The sequence below is a fragment of the Cetorhinus maximus genome, unplaced genomic scaffold, assembly GCF_964194155.1.
Source record: "Cetorhinus maximus unplaced genomic scaffold, sCetMax3.hap1.1 HAP1_SCAFFOLD_330, whole genome shotgun sequence".
Classification (NCBI taxonomy): Eukaryota; Metazoa; Chordata; class Chondrichthyes; order Lamniformes; family Cetorhinidae; genus Cetorhinus; species Cetorhinus maximus.
The window spans coordinates 306,956-328,034 of NW_027596279.1; the positions used below are offsets into that span (position 1 = coordinate 306,956).

The 21,079-nt window shown below is 45.6% G+C and overlaps 3 protein-coding genes across 3 annotated transcripts; 1 reads left to right on the plus strand and 2 right to left on the minus strand.

Moving 5' to 3' along the window:
- Window positions 1-12,031, minus strand: LOC144673308 (uncharacterized). Its single transcript, XM_078535216.1, is given in 6 exon segments — window positions 1-407; window positions 410-500; window positions 2,854-3,467; window positions 7,847-7,884; window positions 8,849-9,102; window positions 10,922-12,031. Coding segments are annotated over 6 exon segments (2,514 nt in total).
- A 4,460-nt stretch (window positions 12,032-16,491) lies between these two features.
- On the plus strand, window positions 16,492-18,482 carry LOC144673309 (uncharacterized). The gene has a single exon (XM_078535217.1). It carries the CDS (start codon window positions 16,492-16,494, stop codon window positions 17,197-17,199), a length of 708 nt encoding a protein of 235 aa, XP_078391343.1. The 3' UTR covers window positions 17,200-18,482.
- Window positions 17,674-20,599, minus strand: LOC144673310 (uncharacterized). The gene is made up of 3 exons (XM_078535218.1): window positions 20,147-20,599; window positions 19,743-19,869; window positions 17,674-17,811 (listed from the first exon to the last, which is right to left on the minus strand). Exons 1-3 carry the CDS (start codon window positions 20,551-20,553, stop codon window positions 17,674-17,676), a joined length of 672 nt encoding a protein of 223 aa, XP_078391344.1. The 5' UTR covers window positions 20,554-20,599.
- Window positions 20,600-21,079: the final 480 nt, after the last annotated feature.

Sequence of the window (21,079 nt, forward strand, 5' to 3'; positions counted from 1 at the left end):
TCAGCAGGTTAGCGACTGAGTGAATCCCTTCCCACACTTGGAGCTGGTGAACGGCCTCTCTCCAGTGTGAACTCGCTGGTGTACAGCGAGTTGAGATGACCACCTGAACCCAGTCCCACAGTGAGAGCACCTGAACGGTCTCTCGTCGGTGTAAATACGTTCATGGTGCATCAGTTCATTGGAACTTTTAAAGCACTTTTCAGAGTCTGGGCATTTAAGAGGTCTTTCATCAGTGTGAATTCGTTGATGTGTCTGTAGGTGGGATGACTGAGTAAATCTCTTCCCACACTCAGAGCAGCTGAACAACTTCTCTCCAGTGTGAACTCGCTGGTGTCTCACCAGGTTGTTCGAATGGGTGAATCTTTTCCCACACTTGGAGCAGCTGAATGGCCTCCCCTCAGTGTGAGTTTGTTCAGGCTGGATAACTGAGTGAATCCCTTCCCACACTCCGTACAGGTGAATGGCCTCTCCCTAGTGTGAATGTGCTGGTGTATGGTGAGTTCTGATAAATATATGCTTTCTTTACCACCTGATCCACCTGTCCTGCCACCTTCAGGGACCTGTGGACATGGACTCCGAGGTCTCTCATTTCCTCTACCCCTCCCAATATTCTCCTGTTTACTGTGTATTCTCCAGCTTTGTTTGCCCTCCCCAAATGCATTAGCATGAATTTTCTTTCTCTTTTACAGCTGATTTAAAGTTGTTGATTTTGCTCCAAAGATTAAATTGGGGTTGATATTCAAAGTTTACTATTCAACTGCAGAAACAACTTCAGCTGGGAGTCAGTGAATTAAGAGGAAAGATCCCAGACAGCGGTTCTTCAAGGTACACTGCAGGCCCGACAGCTCAATCAGATCCACTCTCAGCTCAGGAGAGCTCAACAACTCCACATCCTGTCCACAGGGGAGTTCACCTGGTGCAGTGGAACAAACATTCGTGCTTTAACAAACACCACCAAATAAAACTGGTTTAATCAGTTAGTCTGAGTGCTGTTTGTGGAATCTTACTGTGCACAAACTGGCTGTCGTGAAACAGAAACAATTTGTATTCATATAATACCTTTAATGTAACAAAACGTGCCAAGGTCCTTCACAGGACTTTCATAAAGAAACATTTGACATAAAGTCACATGGGTCGATATTAGGTTAAATAGACAGAACCTTGATTGGAGAGGCAGATATAAACAAGCCTCTTTAATCAGGAGAGAGAGCTGGAGAGGTTTCGGGAGGAAATTCCGGAACTTTGCACCTAGGCACGGCCACCAATGGTGGAGTAATTAAAATCAGGGATGCTAAAGAGTATGGAATGAGATAGCACAGGTATCTCAGTGGGTTGTGCGACTGGAAGTTACAGAGATAGGGAGGGACGATGCCATGCAGGGATTTGTCAACAGGGTTATGAATTTTAAAATTGAGGCATTGCTTGAACAGGGACCAATTTAGTTCAATGACTACAGGGGTGAAGGGTGAACGGGACTTGGCCTGATAAAGCTCACGGACAGCAGAGTTTTGGATGACCTCATGTTTCTGTGTGGGGACGGGGTGAATGTGAGGGGCCGGCTAGGAATGTATTGGGATTGTCACGTCTAAAGGTAACACGGACATGGATGAGGGTTTGAGCAGCAGATGAGCTCGGGTCAGGTGGAGACAGGCAGCGTTATGGAGACTGAAATATTAGGTGTTAGTGATGGTGCGGATATGTGGTCAGAAACTCATCTTGGGGTCAAATAAAAGACCAAGATTGTGAACAGTGTGGTTCAGTCTCAGACAGTTCCCAGGGAGAAGGATGGACTCAGCAGTTAGGGAACGGAATTTGTAGTGGTGACTGAAGACAATGGCTTTGGTCTTCCTGATTTTTAATTGGAGGAAATTTCTGCTCATCCAGTACTGGCTGTGGGATAAGCAGTTTGATCATTTAGTAACAGAGGAGGAATGGAGAGGGATGGTGGTGAGGTAGAGCTGGGTGTTGTCAGTGTACATGTGAAAACTAACACGGTGCTTTTGGATGATGTCACCGAGTGGCAGCATGTAGATAGATCCTTGGGGAACACCAAGTACAAGGACTTTGGAGAGGAAAGGGAGATTGGAGATGGGGCAGTAGTTTGAAAAGATGGTCAGGTCAAGAGTTTATTTTTCGGATGGGTGATGATGATAGATTTGATGATGAGAGGGACATTACCAGAAGAGAGAGAGACATTAACAATATCAGCTAACATGGGGAAGTTGGATAATCAGCAGTTTGGTGAGAATAAGGTCAAGGGAGCAGAAGGAGGGCCTCATGGACAAGATGAGCACTGAGAGGGTATGAGGGGAGATGGGAGAGAAACTGGAGAAAGATGTGAGTTCAGGGCTCAGACAAGAAGGAACCTTAGAGACAGTTTGTCCCGGTGGGTTAGTGGAAGGGAGGGAATCAGCAGAGGCAGCTGATCGGATTGTCTCAATCTTAGTGAAAAAGAAGCTCCATGAGCTCCTCACACTTGTTGCTGGATGTGACAGGGGAGAAGCAGAGTATTGGAGATATTAAAAAGATTCAACACACCTTATATTTCACACCAAGTTGATTTAATTGATTTGTATGAACAATATTAGTCTCTATAACAGGGCTGGAGTTTATTAACATCAGCAGAAACAGAACCCAATGAACAAGGTTCCAGCCAGGATGTGATTAACTACAGTAATTGGATTTTGCTGTTACTTGTCAACTCGCTGGTGTCTCAGCAGCACAAATGACTGAGTGAATTGCTTTCCACACACAGACCAGCTGACTGGTCTCTCCCCAGTGTGAACTCGGTGGTGTTTCAGTGGGTAGGTTCAATTAATGAATCCCTTTCTACAGTCAGGGCAAGTGAGCAGCCCCTTCTCCAGTGTGAATTCGCTGGTGTCTCAGCAGGTTGGATGACTGAGTGAATCCCTTCCCACACATGGAACAGGTGAACAGTCTCTCCCCAGTGTGACTGCGCTGATGTACAATGAGGTCAGATGATCGCCTGAACCCAGTCTCACAGTGAGAGCACCTGAACGGTCTCTCGTCAGTGTGAACACGTTGATGCAAGATCAGGTCCTGGTAACTTTTATAGCACTTCCCGCAGACTGAGCATGTAAACTGTCTCTGGTCTGAGTGAACCAGCTGATGTCTCAGTAGGTGGGATGACCTAGTGAATCCTTTCCTACACTCAGAGCAGGTGTACGGTCTCTCCCCAGTGTGAACTTGCTGGTGTGTCAGCAGGTCGAATGATCGAGTGAATCCCTTGCCACATTTTGAGCAGGTGAATGGTCTCTCCCCAGTGTGAACTCGCTGGTGTGTCAGCAGAGTGGATGACTGAGTAAATCCCTTCCCACACTCAGGGCAGGTGAATGGCTTCTCCCCAGTGTGACTGTGTCGATGAGTTTGCAGGTCAGACGGGTAATTGAATCCCTTCCCACAGTCCCCGCACTTACACAGTTTCTCCCCAGCGTGAGCAGCATTTTCTGCTTCCATGTTCAAAGGCTGATAATATTCAGGTCCTGATGAATCAAGTGACTCTCTCAGGTCTTGATGTGAGTTTCCCGACAGCAAATCCTCCCCTTCAAATACCCTGTGAAATTGATTTAAAACAGAAAAAATGGAGTGAGAGAGAACCCACAAAAACACAAAGGCAGGTTGTGAAATTGAGCTGAATGAATCTGGGAATTTGTGGGGCCGGCACGAGGAAAAAGTGACCATGAAAACTGCTGGATTGTCATAAAAACCTAACTGGTTCACTAATGTCCTTCAGGGAAGGGAACCTGCCACCCGGTCGAGGCCTACACAAGATTCAGGCTTCTATGAGAGGAGGGAGAAAGAGCGAGAGAGAAGTGAGAGATGCAGGAGAACCCTGACAGAATCTCCCAAACCCTCAACCTCCACCCTCTAGAAGGACCAGGGTAGCAGGTGTATGTGAACACCATCACCTCCAAGTTCCCCTCCAAGTCACACACCGTCCTGACTTGTCTGACATCCAGCACTGGATGAGCAGAAACTTATTCTATTAAATAATGGGAAGATTGAAGCCGTTGTCTTCAGTCCCCACTACAAACTGCACTCCCCACACACTGACTCTGCACCTCACGCTGACAACTGTCTGAGGCTGAAACAGACTGTTCACAACCATAGTGAAATATTTCACCCCAAGATGAGCTTCCAACCACATCATCACCAAGACCGCCTATTTCCACCTCAGTAACATCGCCCGACTCCACCCCAGTCTCAGCTCATCTGCTGCTGAAACTCTCATCCATTCCTTTGTTACCTCTAGACTTAACTATCCTAACACACTCCCGGCTGGCCTCCCACATTCACCCTCCCTGTAATCTTGAGGTCATCCAAAACTCTGCTGCCTGTGTGCTTACTCGCACCAAGTCTTGTTCACCCATCACTCCTGTGTTCACTGATCTACACAGGCTCAGACAAATCTGTTAGAATTCTTCGAGGAGGTAACGAGTAGGTTAGACAAAGGAGAGCCAATGGATGTTATCTACTTGGACTTCCAGAAGGCCTTTGACAAGGAGGCTGCTCAGTAAGATAAGAGCCCATGGTGTTAGAGGCAAGGTACTAGCATGGATAGAAGATTGGCTGTCTGGCAGGAGGCAGAGAGTAGGGATAAGGGGGTCCTTCTCAGGATGGCGGCCGGTGACTAGTGGAGTTCCGCAGGGGTCAGTGTTGGGACCACAACTTTTCACTTTATACATTAATGATCTAGATGAAGGACACCCTGGCTAAGTTTGCAGATGATACAAAGATAGGTGGAGGGACAGGTAGTATTGAGGAAGTGGGGAGGCTGCAGAAGGATTTGGACAGGTTAGGAGAATGGGCAAAGAAGTGGCAGATGGAATACAACGTGGGGAAGTGTGAGGTCATGCACTTTGGTAGGAAGAATAGAGGCATAGACTATTTTCTAAATGGGGAGAGAATTCAGAAATCTGGAGTGCAAAGGGACTTGGGAGTCCTAGTCCAGGATTCTCTGAAGGTTAACTTGCAGGTTGAGTCAGTAGTTAGGAAGGCAAATGCAATGTTGGCATTTATTTCGAGAGGACTAGAATATAAAAGCAGGGATGTGCTGCTGAGGCTTTATAAGGCTCTGGTCAGACCACATTTAGAATATTATGAGCAATTTTGGGCCCGGTTTCTCAGGAAGGATGTGCTGGCTCTGGAGAGGGTCCAGAGGAGGTTCACGAGAACGATCCCAGGAATGAAAGGCTTAACATATGAGGAACGTTTGAGGACTCTGGGTCTATACTCGATGGAGTTTAGAAGGATGAGGGGGGATCTGATTGAAACTGACAGAATACTGAAAGGCCTGGATAGAGTGGACGTGGGGAAGATGTTTCCATTAGTAGGAGAGACTAGGACCCGAGGGCACAGCCTCAGAGTAAAGGGAAGACCTTTTAGAACAGAGATGAGGAGAAACTTCTTTAGCCAGAGAGTGGTGAATCTATGGAATTCATTGCCACAGAAGGCTGTGGAGGCCAGGTCATTGAGTGTATTTAAGACCGAGATAGATAGGGTCTTGATTGGGAAGGGGATCAAAGGATACGGGGAGAAGGTGGGAGAATGGGGTTGAGAAACTTATCAGCCATGATTGAATGGCGGAGCAGACTCGATGGGCCGAATGGCCTAATTTCTGCTCCTATGTCTTATGGTCTTATGGCTCCGGGTTAAGGAGAAGCTAAATTATAAAATTCTCATCCTTATTTTAAAGGCTGTGTTTGCTGCCGTTGTGCAAGCGCAGTTGTTCTGTTTTACTCTGTCTTCATAGGGTTAATCTCTCGTCCTCCTCAGACTCAAGTCACCACTGCAGACTCACCGCGAGGAAACTCAGACTGACCTGGTTACAGTGTCCATCAACCAGCCAATTCAGAACTCAGTCAACAGCAGAGAGCTTTGACTGTACATTCCTAATCACTAATGCTTTTTATAAACGCATACTGTTCTTTGAAATGCCTTGGAAAGTTTTATTACGTTAAAGGTGCTATATAAACACAAAGTGCTGTTGTTGATTTGGACATATAGCACTGTTCCTTCATCATCGCTGGGTGAATAACCTGTAACTCCTTACCTAACAGCATTGTGGGAGCACCTTCACCACACAGACTGCAGCGGTTCAAGAAGGTCAAACATCATCTTCTCCACAAGCAACTGGGGATTGGCAATATTTGCTGGTTGTGTTAGTGAAAGGGCAGTGGAGTGGGACTAGCTGACTTGCTCTTGCAGAGAGCCAGCATGTGCACAATGTGCTAAATGGCCTCCATCTGTATTGTAATCATTCAATGATTCTATGACACGATGAGAAAGGACCTACACTGGAGGCCAGGGACCAACTTCTGTAACCAACACCCACCCTGATACAAACCGGCTCTTAATTGGTCCGTCTGTGTTTCTAGACTCGGTTCTGTGAGCAACACCTGCAATAAAATAATAGCAAAATACTGCAGCTGCTGGAAATCTGAAATAAAAAGAGAAAATGCTGGAAATACTTAGCAGATCACGCAGTATCTGTGGAGAGAGAAACAGAGTTAACATTTCAGGGTGTGCAGAATGGATTACAGGGAATAAAAATGGTGCAGAATTTGATGGTCAATATAAGCTCAGAAGTGGAAGAGAAATGGATTATAGCACAGGAAAAACAATTCCTGACTGTGAAAGATACTGTGGGAAGATAAAGCTGGTAAGAAAGCAGCACATGGTCTGGGGATGGGCAGTAGAGGAAACCTTATTTGGACACAATCAGCAGAAGTAACAGTTAAATGCCAAACGCAGCTAAAATGCACCCAGTATTAGAGACAGAGGAAGTTAGACAAAGGCAGAGAGGTGATCAGGGAGGGCAGAGGTGAAACAGAGCAAAAGATGGACATGGATTCAGATCCACAGGAAAGGAGCCACACTAGCCCCAGAGCGATGGAACCTCTAAAAAATAACAGAGGAGAGAACTAAAAGCTCCAAATTGTAGATGAATGGTCAAAAATACTCAACTCTGAAACAATTTCAGTTTTCAACTTTAAACTCTCCTGCTGGATCCTGCAGCTGGAAAGATGTCAGAAACACTGGAGTCAGAGAAAAATCTCACAGTTGAGGAAATACCCGGGAAGCGGGATGATGTCACAGTGTAATTGTCGATGTGTAATTGTCGATGTGTGATGATGTCACAGACACGAACGGAACATCTGGGTCTGTGCAAACCAGTGATCACCACACATTATGAAGGATGGGAGGGTCCTTGAGAGGGGGCAGAGGAGATTTATCAGAATGGGTTGAGGGATGAGGGATTTTAGTTGCAAGGTTAGGTTGGAGAAACTGGGATTGTTCTCCTTGGAGCAAAGTAGATTGAGGGAAGTTTCAACAAAAGGTGCACAAAATTATGAAAGGTTTACATAAAGTAGTTAAAGAAAAGCTGTTCACAGTAGCAGATCATGAAAGGATTATAGGTCACAGATTTAAAATTTTGGGTAAGATGTACAGGAGGGATGTGAGAAAGAAATGTTTGCACAATGAGTGATAATGACCTGGAACTCAATGCTTACACTCAGAGGCCGATAGAATCCAGGTCCTGAATTTCTATCCTGGACTGAGTGGCAGGTTTGGGAAACGGTTCATACAGAGCATTAAAAAAGGAGGATCCAGGTCCTGATGAATTGAGTGACTCTGTCAGATCTCATCCGTCTGTAAATGTTCCCCTTCTAACCCCCTGTAAAAGGAGTTTCCAAAATCCATCTCTGTCAGTCCAGGATAGAAATACACAAGATTCTCTCCTCCTGCTACCTGGACCAGGATGACCGCGCATGCGCCCTGCTGCACATTGCCCCCTATAAAGATGGCGGCCGTTACCCCGGGCCTGCGCAGGGAGAAATCCAGACATTCTCGGTCCGTTTTCTGCAAACACAAGACCGGTACCTTGTTATTTCGGGCCTGAGGTCTGCATTGTGTCGTTATGAAGCCTCCCTGCCCACTCTGCTGGCTCCATTCCTCCTCACACACCCACTAACTCTGTTAGTTTGCTCCACTCGACATTCTCTCACCCGCTCTGAGCGGCTTCAGCCACAGACCAGCACTGCGCATGCTCCAAGCACACACCCTAGTTCGCATGTGTACTGTTGTGAGGATAGGGCACATTCTGGCCCCTGTTGAAGGCTGGGTAACCAGGCTGCCATTGAGAGGTCGTTTTTTTGAATAGAAAATTATGTTTTGTGATCCGATGACGAACGAAGCCCAAGACCAAAATATAAAATTATTCAGTCAATTGGTATGACAAACAAAGTGCATGGGTACTCTGCCATAATACTGTCCCAGGTGTAAATAACTGCAGTAAAACTACCTACATTTAGATGTGAACTCACTGGAGTCTCAGTCGGCAGTGTGAACAATTATTTTTTCTTCCCATACACAGAACATTTGAACTCCGTCTTGTCCGTAAGAACAGCCGGTGAACAATCCTTTCACAATGTCATTTTACCCCTAAATTCCAGAACCATTGTGCATGGATTTGGGAGGTAAGCATGATTTTGGAGACGGAAGAGTGGTCGGAGATTGGATGCGAATTGCAAGGATGTCGGGGACAAGGATGTACTCGTGGGAGGGAGAGAAGCAGCAGAGGCAGCTGATCTCAATTGTCTCAAGATTCTCAAGATTGTCTCAATCTTAGTGACAAATAACTAACTTGTGTTAGAGATGTTTTTGAAAATTCAACATCCTCTGTATTTGACAGAATGTTGGTTTATTTGAGCTTTATCCAGAATATTAACCTTATAACTGGGCTGGAGTTTATTAACATCAGCTGAAACAGATCCCAATGGGTATAGTTCATTCTTGTACATTATTAACAGCAAAATCCAATCACTGTAGTTCGTTGTGAAGTCGTTGATGTCTCGGCAGGTGGGATGACTGAATGCATATCTTCCCACACTCGGTGCAGGTGTACAGCATCTCCCCAGTATGAGAGCGCTTGTGTAGAGAGAGGTGGGATGATTGCCTGAATCCAGTCCCATAAAGAAGGAATCTGAACGGTCTCTCATCAGAATGAATACATTGCTGGCGGATCAGTTCCTGAGAACTTGTAAAGCACTTTCCACAGTCTTGAAATTTAAAAGCTCTCTTTGATGTGCAATCAGATTGTATAAATTAATGAATCTCTTTCCACACAGCGCAGATGAATGGCCTCTCCCCAGTGTGAACTCGCTGGTGTGTCTGCAGGTGGGATAACGGAGTGAATCCCTTCTGACACTTTAAGCAAGTCAATGGCCTCTCCACAGTGTGAACGCTCCAATGAGTTTCCAATTTCGATGGGTAAAAGAATCCCTTCCCATTGTCAACATTTGCACAACTGCTTTCAGTTGTGACTGCATTTATGTTTTGACCAGGTCAGATGATCGGCTGAAATCTCATCCACATGCAGAACACTGTGAATGGTGCTTTCTTCTCCCATTTTCAAAATCCCACAATTCTCTGCGGCCCAGAAACCACTCTGTCCAATAGAAACGCCCTCTGAAGAAGGGTCATACAGACTCGAAACTGCTGTCAGGCGTCGCAAGGGCCAAAGACATAAAAGTTCATTCACAAATGTTACAGGAACGGATAGGTTATAATCGCCAGGAAAGGCTAAATAGCCTGAAGCTCTTTTCTCTGGAAAAGAGAAGGCTGAGAGATGACCTGATAGAAATAGGATAAAGAATGGAGTTGGTAGCTCAGGAATGAAAACAATGGCTTCAATCTTCCCAAAATTTAATTGGAGAAAATTTCTGCACATCCACAAACATTCTGATAATCTAACAAAAGTGGAGAAGTCGAGAGAGGTGTTGCTGAGGTAGAGCTGGGCACTGTCAGTGTCCATGTGATAACTGACACTGTGTTTTCAGATGATGTCGCTGTGGGGAGAATGTTGCTGAGAAATAAATGGAGGCCAAGGCTGGATCCTCTGGGGACACCAGAGGTAACTGTGGGAGTGGGAAGGGAAGACAATCCAAGTGATTCTCTGACTATGATTAGATAGAGAATGGAACCAGGAGAGAGCAGCCCCACCCATGGACGACAGTGGAGAGGTGTTGGAGCAGAATGGCGTGGTCAACCTTGTCAAAGCAGGTCGAGAAGGGATAGTTTCCCTTTGCCACTGTCACATAGGATGTCATTGGTGGCTTTGATCTGAGCTGTTTCAGTACAGTGGCAGGGGCAGAAACCTGATTGGATGGATTCAAGCAGGGAGTTCTGGGAAAGATGGAGATGGATTTGGGAGGTGTGAACACTTTTCAAGAGTTCAGAGAGGAACTGGGGATTGAAGATGGGTCAATACTTTGCAAGGACAGTAAGAGTTAAGTAATTGTTTTTTGAGGAAAGTGTGATGATTTGAAGGAGAGAGGGATAGTACCAGAAGAGAGAGAACTGTGAACAATATCAGTGAACATGGGGAAGTTGGGGGATCAGCAGTTTAGTGGGAATACGGTCGATGGAGCAGGAGGTGGGTCTCATGGACAAGATGAGCACTGAGAGGGCAGGAAGGGGGATGGGAGAGAAGCTAATGAAAGATGTGGGTTCACAGCTTGGACAAGGTGGAACATTATAGAGGCAGTTTGTCCCAGTAGGCTAGTGGAAGGGAGGGAAGCAGCAGAGGCAGCTGATCGGATTGTCTCAATCTTAGTGACAAAGAAGGTGCATGAGCTCCTTACACTTGTTGTTAGAGGTGAGGATGGAGGAGAGAGGGGAGAGGGAGAGCCCTTCCAGAGAAACTAACTTGTGTTAGAGATATTAACAAGACTCAATATGCTATATTTAACACAAATATATTTTATTTGTCCTTATCCAGAATATTAGCCCCAATAACTGGGCTAGAGTTTATTAACATCAGCAGAAACAGACTACAATGAACAAGGTTCAGTCCTGGATGTGATTAACAGCAACATCCTGTTCATTATTTGTGAACTCGCTGGTGTCTCATCAGTTGGGATGACCAGGTGAATCCCTTCCCACACTTGGAGCAGCTGAACGGCCTCTCCTCAGTGTGAATTCGCTGGTGCTTCAGGAGGTCAGAGGACACAATGAATCCCTTCCCACATACAGGACAGATGAACGGCCTCTCTCCAGTATGAATTCGCTGATGTCTCAGCAAGTGGGATGACTGTGTGAAGCCCTTCCCACAGTGGGAGCAGGTGAACTGTCTCTCCACAGTGTGAATTCGCTGGTGTCTCAACAGATCGGATAAATTAACGAATCCCTTCTCACACTCAGAGCAGATGAATGGTCTCTCCCCAGTGTGAACTCGCAGGTGTGTCAGCAGGTTGGATAACTGAGTGAATCGCTTCCCGCACTCGGAGCAGGTGAACTGCCTCTCTCCAGAGTGAACTCTCTGGTGTATCAGCAGGTTTGATGACTGAGTGAATCTCTTCCCACACTCGGAGCAGGTGAACGGTCTCTCCCCAGAGTGAACTCTCTGGTGTTTCAGCAGGGTGGATGACTGACTGAATCCCTTCCCACACTCGGAGCAGGTAAATGGCCTCTCACCAGTGTGAACTCGCTGGTGTGTCAGCAGGTTGGATAACTGAGTGAATGCCTTCCCACACTCGGAGCAGGTAAATGGCCTCTCCCCAGTGTGAACTCTCTGGTGTGTCAGCAGGTTGGATAACTGAATGAATCCCTTCCCACACTTGGAGCAGGTAAATGGCATCCCCCCAGAGTGAATTCGCTGGTGCCTCAGCAGGCTGGATGCCCAAGTGAATCCCTTTCCACACTCGGAGCAGGTGAACGGCCTCTCTTCAGTGTGAATGAGCTGGTGTCTCAGGAGGGTGGATGAATCAATAAATCCCTTCATACATACAGAACAAGTGAAAGGCCTCTCCCCAGTGTGTGTGCGCTGGTGAGTATCCAGCCTGGATGGATAATTGAATCCTTTCCCACAGTCTCCACATTTCCATGGTTTCTCCCCACTGTAACTGCATTTATGTTTTGACAGGTCAGATGATCGGCTGAAGCCTCGTCTACACACAGAACACGTGTACGGTTTCTCCCCACGGTGAACGGTGCTTTTTCCTTCCATGTTCAAAATCCGATGAAATTCAGGTTACCACTAATTGTGCGACACCGTTAGATTCTGATGAAACATTGGGTTTCCCAATTGAAAATCCTGGGGAAATAGTTTAAATAGACAAAAGTGAATGAGAGAGAAACCACAATAACACAAAAACAGGTTGTGAAATTGAGGTGAATGAATCTGGTAATTTTTGGGGCCAGTACGAGGAAAAAGTGACCATGAAAACTGCTGGATTGTCATAAAAACCCAACTGGTTCACTAATGTCCTTCAGGGAAGGGAACCTGCCAACTGGTCAGGGACTATACAAAACACCAGCATCTACTGGGGGAAATAGAGAGGGAGATGGGAGAGGCAGGGGGTGAAGGAAAGGGATTTTATGCATCTGCAATTCTACCAACATCTCCCAAACCCTCAGCCTCCATCCCCTAGAAGGACCTGGGTAGATGTATGCGAACACCATCACCTCCAAGTCACACACCATCCTGATTTGTTTAACATCCAGTGTTGGATGAACAGAAATTTCCTCCATTTAAATATTGGGAAGATTGAAGCCATTGTCTTCAGTCCCTGCTACAAACTCCACTCCCTAACCATCAATGCCATCCATCTCTCTGACAACTTTGAGGCTGAGCCAGACTGTTCACAACCTTAGTGTCATATTTCACCCTAAGCTGAGCTTCTAACTACATATCACTAAGACCGCCTATTTCCACCTCAGTAACTTTGCCTGCCAATAAAATAATACCAAAATACTGCAGCTGCTAGAAATCTGAAATAAAAAGAGAAAATGCTGGAAATACTCAGCAAGTCAGGAAGTATCTGTGGAGAGAGAAACAGAGTTAACATTTCAGGGGTGCAGAATGAACTACAGGGAATAAAAATGATGCAGAATCTGATCATCAATATAAGCTCAGGGGTAGAAGTGAGATGGACTATAGCACAGGAAAAACAACTCCTGACTATGAAAGACATGGTGGGAAGCTATAATTGGTAAGCCAGCAGCACATGGTCAAGGCAGCTGTTGGCAGAAGTAACCCTAAAATGCTAAACAGAGCTAAAATACACCCACTATTAGAGACAGAGAAAGTTAGACAACAGCAGAGAGGTGATCAGGGAGGGCAGAGGTGAAAAAGAGCAATGGATGGACACAGAATCAGATCCACAATAAAGGAGTCACACCAGCCACAGAGCTGTCTGACCTCACACAGATAACAGAGGACTAAAAGCTCCAAATTGTAGATGACTTGTCAAAACTACTCAGCTGTGAAACAATTTAACTCTTTTTAGCTTTGGAAACTCCTGCCGGAGACTGTAGCTGGAAAGATATCAGAAGCACTGAAGTCAGAGAAAAATCTCCCAGTTGAGGAAATACACTGGGAGCGGGGTGATGTCACTGCGCAATTGTCGGTGTGTGCTGATGTCACAGTGTAATTATCGATGTGTGATGATATCACAGACATGGACACAGAACATCTGGGTTTGTGTAAACCACTGATCACCACACATTATGAAGGATGTGAGGGTCCTTAAGAGGGTGCGCAGGAGACTTACCAGAGTGGTTCAACGGGTGAAGGATTTTAGATTAGTTTGGAAAAACTGGTGTTGTTCTCCTTGGAGCAAAGTAGATTGAGGGGAAATTTGATAGAGTTATACATGTTTATGATTGGTTTACATGAGGTAGTTAAAGAAAAGCTGTTCACATTATCTGATCATAAAAGTGTTATGGGACACAGATTTAAGTTATGAAGCAAGATTTACAGGAGGGGTGTGAGCAAAAATTTACACAATGAGTGATAATGACCTGAAACTCATTACTTACTCTCAAAGGTTGATGAATCGAGTGAGTCTGTCAGATCTTGATCTGATGTTTGGTTTGAGTTTCCCGTCTGCAAATCCTTCCCACGTGATATCCTATGAAAAGATTACAAGACAATCAATCACTGTCAGTCCAGGACAGAAATTGAGAAATATTTCTCTTGGTTTGAGTTTGCTGTGTGTAAATCCTCCCCTTCTAACCCCCTGGAAAAGGAGTTTCCAAAATCCATCCGTCAGTCCAGGATAGAAATTCACAACATTGTCTCCTCCTGCTACCTGGACCAGGATGACCGCGCATGCGCCCTGCTGCACAGCCGCTCCCCCGGGCCGAGCAGAGGGAGAGACCCAGCCATTTCCGGCCTGTTCGCTGCAAACGCGGGGCCTGTAGTTTCTTATTAAGGCTCTGCGGGCTGCACCAAGTGTTTATGAAACCTCCCTGCCCACTCCGCTGGCTCCATTCCTCCCGCACACCCACTAACTCTGTTATTCTGCTCCAGTCGCCATTTTCTCACCCACTCTGCGGCTCCAGTCACAGGACAGCACTGCGCATGCTGAGGTAATAGCCCGCAATGCGCAGGTGCGAATCAGACTCCGCACTCCGCATGCGTAAGACTCTGGCGCTCTGGATAGGGCACATTCTGTACCGCATTGAATGCTGGGTGGGAGGACGTAATTGCATATCAAATAAATTTTTCTGATCCGATAGTAATTGCAGTTTTAAGGCCAAGATATAAAATTATACAATCAATTGATACAATAAATTGCATCGGCCTCTACCATACTTCTATCCTGGGTGTAATTAACAACAGAACAAACCCCTACAGAGAGAATTGAAGAGAAGAATGAGATTTTAAAAGGCTTCAGCCAACAAACATCACCCGACAGTACCACAAACAGAACAGCTGCCCTTTTAAACAATGAATGTGCAGCAGGATGTAATGAAATCTGGAGCTGTGTGGCCCCGCTGGATCCCAAACTGAACATCAGTGAGCAGGATTTTGGTGAGTAAGAAACCAGAATTAGAGGAACAATGAGTTTTTAAAATCAGAGATTGATACAGTTCTTAAGGAGGCCATCCAGCCCATCATGTCTGTGCTGGCTCCACTTTCCTGCCCTTTCCTCCTAGTTGTGCAACATTTTCCAATTGAAGAATTTATCAGTTTTGAAATTTGCTTACACCACCGTTTCAGGTGTTGCATTGCAGACCATAAGAAATCAGTGCAGAATGATATATCTCATGTCATATCTTCTTATTTTGTCAATTACCTCAAGCTTGAGCTGCCTCCTTACCAATCCCTCTGGCACTGGAAACAGTCTTTCCTTTTTAAGAGGGTTGGAGACTAGCAGAAGTTCACAGAGATAGGGGTGGGCGAGGTAATGGAGGGAATTGAACAGAAGAATGAGAATTTTAAAGGCTTCAGCCAACATACATCACCCCACAGTACACAGTGTGCTTCACAACTAACAGAACAGCTGCCCTTTTAAACAATGAATGTGCAGAAGGGTGAGGGTTTTTTCATCTAAATATCACAAATGGATGCAGAGTGAGGGGATCAATCTCGGTATCTTTAATTAACAGCAACATGGAAAAAGGGCAATGAATGGTCTTGAAAAACCTGAAACTTGATTGGTCAACTCAGGTCAATCCTTCCAGGCCCGCGATTTGTTCCAGAGGAACCGGCGGGGGGGCGGAGGGTTCATTCGCACCCACAAACCCCAATAAAATCCTGCAGCTCCGAGGCTTTTACCCGGGAGCAGGCCCAGGTTAGCGGCCGCCATCTTGTTCCAGCGGGGATCAGGGAGCATGCGCGGTTGTCTTGGTGACGCAACAGAGAGTGGGCGGGGCTTCACGGTCCCAGTGACCAGGGGAGAAATGATTGATTCAATCAAAATACTGCGGATGCTGGAAACCTGACACAAAAACAAAAATGCTGGAAAAACTCAACAGGTCTGACAGCATCTGTGGAGAGAAAGACAAAGTTATTGTTTTGAGTCCGTGTGACTCTTCATCAGAGAAATTATTGATTATTTGATTTTATTCTCACTCTTCACACAGGGGCTGGAGAACTGAACCCAGCTACAGTAGAGGGAGGGAACAATCTCGGAGTGGAGAAAATAAATGGTTGCGATGGTGTGATGTGTTTGGATTTCAGCACAGGAGAAGCAACAGTGTGAGGGACAGCTTTGGGGGAGCAAAGGAGGAGAAATGTTGGATGAAAATTAGAATTGTTTTTTCAGAATTTATAGCCTGTGATGACTTTTGTAAACACATTTTACAGGGTAATTTGAAGGGGAGGATTTACAGACAGGAAACTCAAGCCAAACATGACATCCACATCTGACAGAAACACTCAATTCATCAGGACCTGAATCAGTCTTTGAATGTGTAACGAGAACTGTTTGTCTATTCTGTCGGAGGGAAAATATTTCAAACATCAGTGTGACTGGAAAGGCAACAAGACACATACGCACATTGGATTGAATTGACTGTGGAAAACGTTTTAACCAGTTACACAGCCTGAAGAAACATCACATCATTAACAGCAGGGAGAAACCGTACCTGGGTTTTTTTTGTGTGTGGACAAGGCTTTAATTGATTGTCCAAACTGGAGAAACTAAAGGAGACTGGCGCCATGAAGAGACTGTGGAAATGTGGGGACTTTGGAAGGGATTCAATTATCCATCCCTGTTGAGAAACCATCAACGCATTCACACAGGGGAGAAGCCATTCACCTGTTCCATGTGTGGGAAGGGATTCACTCAGTCATCCAGCCTCATGATACACCAGCGAATTCACACTGAGGAGAGACCATTTACCTGCTCTGTGTGTGGGAAGAGATACACTCGGTCATCCAATCTGCTGACACACCAGCGAATTCACACTGAAGAGAGGCCATTCACCTGTTCGGTGTGTGGGAAGGGATTCACCCAGTCAGGCAGCCTCATTTTACATCAGCGAATTCACACTGAAGAGAGGCCATTCACCTGCTCTGTGTGTGGGAAGGGATTCACTCGGTCAGTCAGACTCATGTTACACCAGCAAATTCACTCTGAGGACCGACCATTCAGCTGCACTTCCTGTGGAAAGAGGTTCACATCTCCATTTAATCTCAGTGCACACAAACGTGTTCACACCGGGGAGAGGCCATTCACCTGCTCCATGTGTGGGAAGAGATTCACTCAGTCATCCCGTCTGCTGAGACACCAGCGAGGTCACATTGAGGGGAAGCCATTCAGCTGCACTTCCAGTGGAAAGAGGTTCCAGCCTTCTTCTGTCCTCAGTGCACACCATCGAGTTCACACTGGGAAAAGTCTGATCACCTACTCTGGGTGTGGGAAGGGATACACTCAGTCATGATATTTGCTCAGAAAGCGAATTTACAAGTGACTGCAGGTGTTGGATTCTGCTGTTAATCATGTCCAGGTTGATGGTCTGACTATTATTACTGTTGCACCTTCATGACCTCCTCCTTCTCTGTTGGGAGGTAGGATCCATTCCATAGGACATGAGTAATGCAAGAATGATCACAATGTACAAAAAGAAAGGTGACAGAGGAGATTGCCACAGCTACAGAGACATCTCACTCCTCAGCATCACAGGGATGACCTTCACTAGGGTCAGGTCAGGCTTGAAAGACTCCATCTACTTGCATACCGAGTGTATCCAGAAGCACAGTGCAGTTTCTGTGCTGGCAGATCTACAGTGGACATGATCTTCTCCATACGCCAGCTACAAGAGAAGTGTAGGGAACAGGATAAACCTCTTTACCTTACTTTACTAGATCTCACTAAAGAATTCAACTCCGTCAGCAGGGCAGGACTGTAGAAGACATTAGAAAAACTTGACTGTCCACCAAAGCTGCTCAATATCATCCACTCCTTTCAAGACAACAGGCCGTGTACTGTACAGGTTCATGGCAGAATCTATGACAGTTTCAGGATGAAGAATGAAGTGAAACAGACACCAGTACTGAGAACAAGAACCCACAACGAGACCTGATCAACACGAATAATAATAACTTCTGTCAGGGAGATAGAACAGGGAGGTATGACATTGAATGATGAGATAAGTAATGAGACCTGTGCATTTCAAGTCGAGAAGGGGATTGGATTAAATCATTGCTTCCCAAAATTTTTCTCAGTGTGACTCCATTTTAATGACTCAGCTTCATGTGACCCCAGATTGAAATTTGTTGAGGGGTGTGAGAATTGTTGAGCAGGAGGTGGGTGTGGGGGGTGGGGCTGATTATTAACAGATTATTGTGTTTGGACTCTGATTATCAATATACTAGCATCCTAATTATTATTCTTATCGGATCATGATTATTGAAACAATTAGCAAATGACTATAATGTAATTGGACCCTGATTATTGATTCAATAGGAATCTGATAGTTCATTGAAATAATTCTGATTATTAATGTATTCGCATCCTGATTATTGCTGCAATAGGCAGCCTAATTGTTAATGCAGCTGGAATCATGTTATTAATGTAATTAGATGCTGATTATTAATGTAAAAGGACTCTGATTATTAATGTCATAAGACACTGATTATTAATGTAATATGATGCTGATTCTTTATGTAATAGGTCACTGATTAATAATGTAATAGGACACTGACTATGAATGTAATCAGACACTGATTATTCGTGTCATTAGATCCTGATTATTAATATAAAAGGACACTGATTATACATGCAACTGGGTGTTGTTAGTACATATCTGAAAACTGATGTGGTGCTTTTGGATGATGTCACCAAGTGACAATATGTAGATGAGAAATAGGAGGGGCCAAGGATAGATCCTTGGGGGACACCAAGTACAAGGACTTTGGAGAGGAAGGGGAGGTTGGAGATGGGGCGGTAGTTTGCAAAGACAGTGGAGTCAAAATTGTTTTTATCAGGATGGTTGATGGTGATGGATTTAAAGGTGAGAGGGTCAGTACCAAAAGAGAGAGAACCATTAACAATATCAGCTACATGGAGAAGTTGGCTGATCCGCAGTTTAGTGGGAATAGGGTCAATGGAGCAGAAGTTGGGCCTCATCAACAAGATGAGCATTGAGAGGGCATGAGGGAGATGGGAGAGAAACTGGAGAAAGATGTGGGTTCAGGGCTCAGACAAGGGGGATCTTTACAGACAGTTTGTCCCGGTGGGTTAGTGGAAGGGAGGGAAGTAGCAGAGGCAGCTGATCGGATTGTCTCAATCTTAGTGACAAAGAAACTCCATGGGTTCCTCACACTTGTTGTTGGTGAGGATAGAGGAGACAGGGTTGAGGGAGAGACCTTCAAAAGGAACTTACTTGTCAAAGAGATATCAAAAAGATTTGACACACAGTATATTTCATGTAAAACTGATGTTTTTAACTTTTATCCAGCATATTAACCCCTATAACTGGGCTGGAGTTTATTAACATCAGCAGAAACACCCCAATGAATATGGTTCAGTCCTGGATGTGATTAACAGCAAAACCCAATCACTGTAGTTACTTGTGAATCGCTGGAGTCTCGGTGGGTGGGATGAGGTAGTGAATCCTTTTCCACACACGGAGCAGGTGAACGGTCTCTGCCCAGAGTGAACTTGCTGGTGTCTCAGCAGGTGGGATGATGAGTGAATCCCTTCTCACACTCAGAGCAATTGAACGGTCTCTCCTAGTGTGAACGCGTTGATGGTTCCTCAGTTCTCTGAACATTTATAACACTTCCCGCAGCCTGGACATTTAAAAGGTCTCTCTTCAGTGTTGGAATCTTGGTGGGACATAATTTCCCCAGAAAGTTTAGAGCACTTTCCACACTGGATGCAGGTGAATGGTCTCTCCCCAGTGTGAACTCTCTGGTGTCTCAGCAGGAGAGATGAATGAGTGAATCCCTTCCCAAACTCAGAGCATGTGAATAGTCTCACCCCAGTGTGTCTGTGTCGATGAATTTCCAGCTGGGATGGGTAATTGAATCCTTTTGCACACTCCCTATATTTCAACAGTTTCTCCCCAGAGTGACTGCACTTGTGTCTCGACAGGCCAGATGATGGGCTGAAGCCGGTCAAAGCTGATTTATTTGACTTTTAGCCAGAATATTAAAGCCTATAACTGTTCTGGAGTTTATTAACATCAGCAGAATCAGATCCCAATGCACACGGTTCAGTCCTGGATGTGATTAACAGCAAAATCCAATCACTGTCGTTACTCATGAACTTGCTGGTGTGTCAGCAGGGTGGAGGAATCAGTGAATCTTACCCCACACTGAGGGCAGGTGAACGGCCTCTCCCCAGTGTGAGTGCGCTGGTGTGCAGTGAGTTGAGATGACCACCTGAATCCAATCCCACACTGAGAGCAGCTGAATGGCCTCTCATCAGTGTGAACACGCTGATGGGACATCAGATCCCAGGAGCTTTTATAGCACTTCCCACAGTCTGGGCATTTGAAAGGTCTCTCCCCAGTGTGAACTCGCTGGTGTTTCAGGAGTTTGGATGAATGAGTGAATCCCTTCCCACACACGGAGCAGGTGAACGGCCTCTCCCCAGTGTGACTGCGCCGATGAGTTTCCAGCTCAGATGGGGTTCTGAATCCCTTCCCACACTCCCCACATTTCCATGGACTCTCCCCAGTGTGACTGTGCTTGTGTCTCGACAGGCCAGATGATCGGCTGAAGCCTCGTCCACACACAGAACACGTGTACGGTTTCTCCCCACTGTGAACGGTGCTTTTTCCCTCCATGTTCAAAATCCGATGATATTCAGGTTTTGATAAATTGGGCGACTCCGTCAGATCCTGATATGATGTTTGGTTTCAGTTTCCTGAATGAAAATCCTCCCCTTCTAATACCCTGTGAAATTGATTTAAAACAGAAAAAGGGAGTGAGAGAGAGCCCACAAAAACACAAAGGCAGGTTGTGAAATTGAGCTGAATGAATCTGGGAATTTGTGGGGCCGGCACGAGGAAAAAGTGACCGTGAAAACTGCTGGATTGTCATAAAAACCCAACTGGTTCACTAATGTCCTTCAGGGGAGGGAACCTGCCACCCAGTCTGGGCCAACACAAGACTCTGGCCTCTATAAGAACTGAATAAATAGGAACAAGAGAAGTCCTAACACCCCGTCGAGCCTGCTCCACCATTCAATACGATCGTGGCTGATCTTGGGCTTCAACTCCACTTTCTGACCCACTCCCCATATCCCTCGACTCCCTGAGAGACCAAAAATCTCCCCATCTCAGTCTGAAATATATTTAATGATGGAGCATC

Excerpts from the sequence above, each read along its gene's own strand:
- LOC144673309 (XM_078535217.1), top strand. The coding sequence starts at position 16,492 with ATGTGGGGACTTTGGAAGGGATTCAATTATCCATCCCTGTTGAGAAAC.
- LOC144673310 (XM_078535218.1), bottom strand. The coding sequence starts at position 20,553 with ATGGAGGGAAAAAGCACCGTTCACAGTGGGGAGAAACCGTACACGTGT. Across the intron at positions 19,870-20,146 it reads CAGTGTGGGATTGGATTCAG|CCCATCATCTGGCCTGTCGA; the intron begins GTGGTCATCTCA and ends GACCGGCTTCAG. Across the intron at positions 17,812-19,742 it reads ATCGACACAGACACACTGGG|TACTGGTGTCTGTTTCACTT; the intron begins GTGAGACTATTC and ends TCTTGTTCTCAG.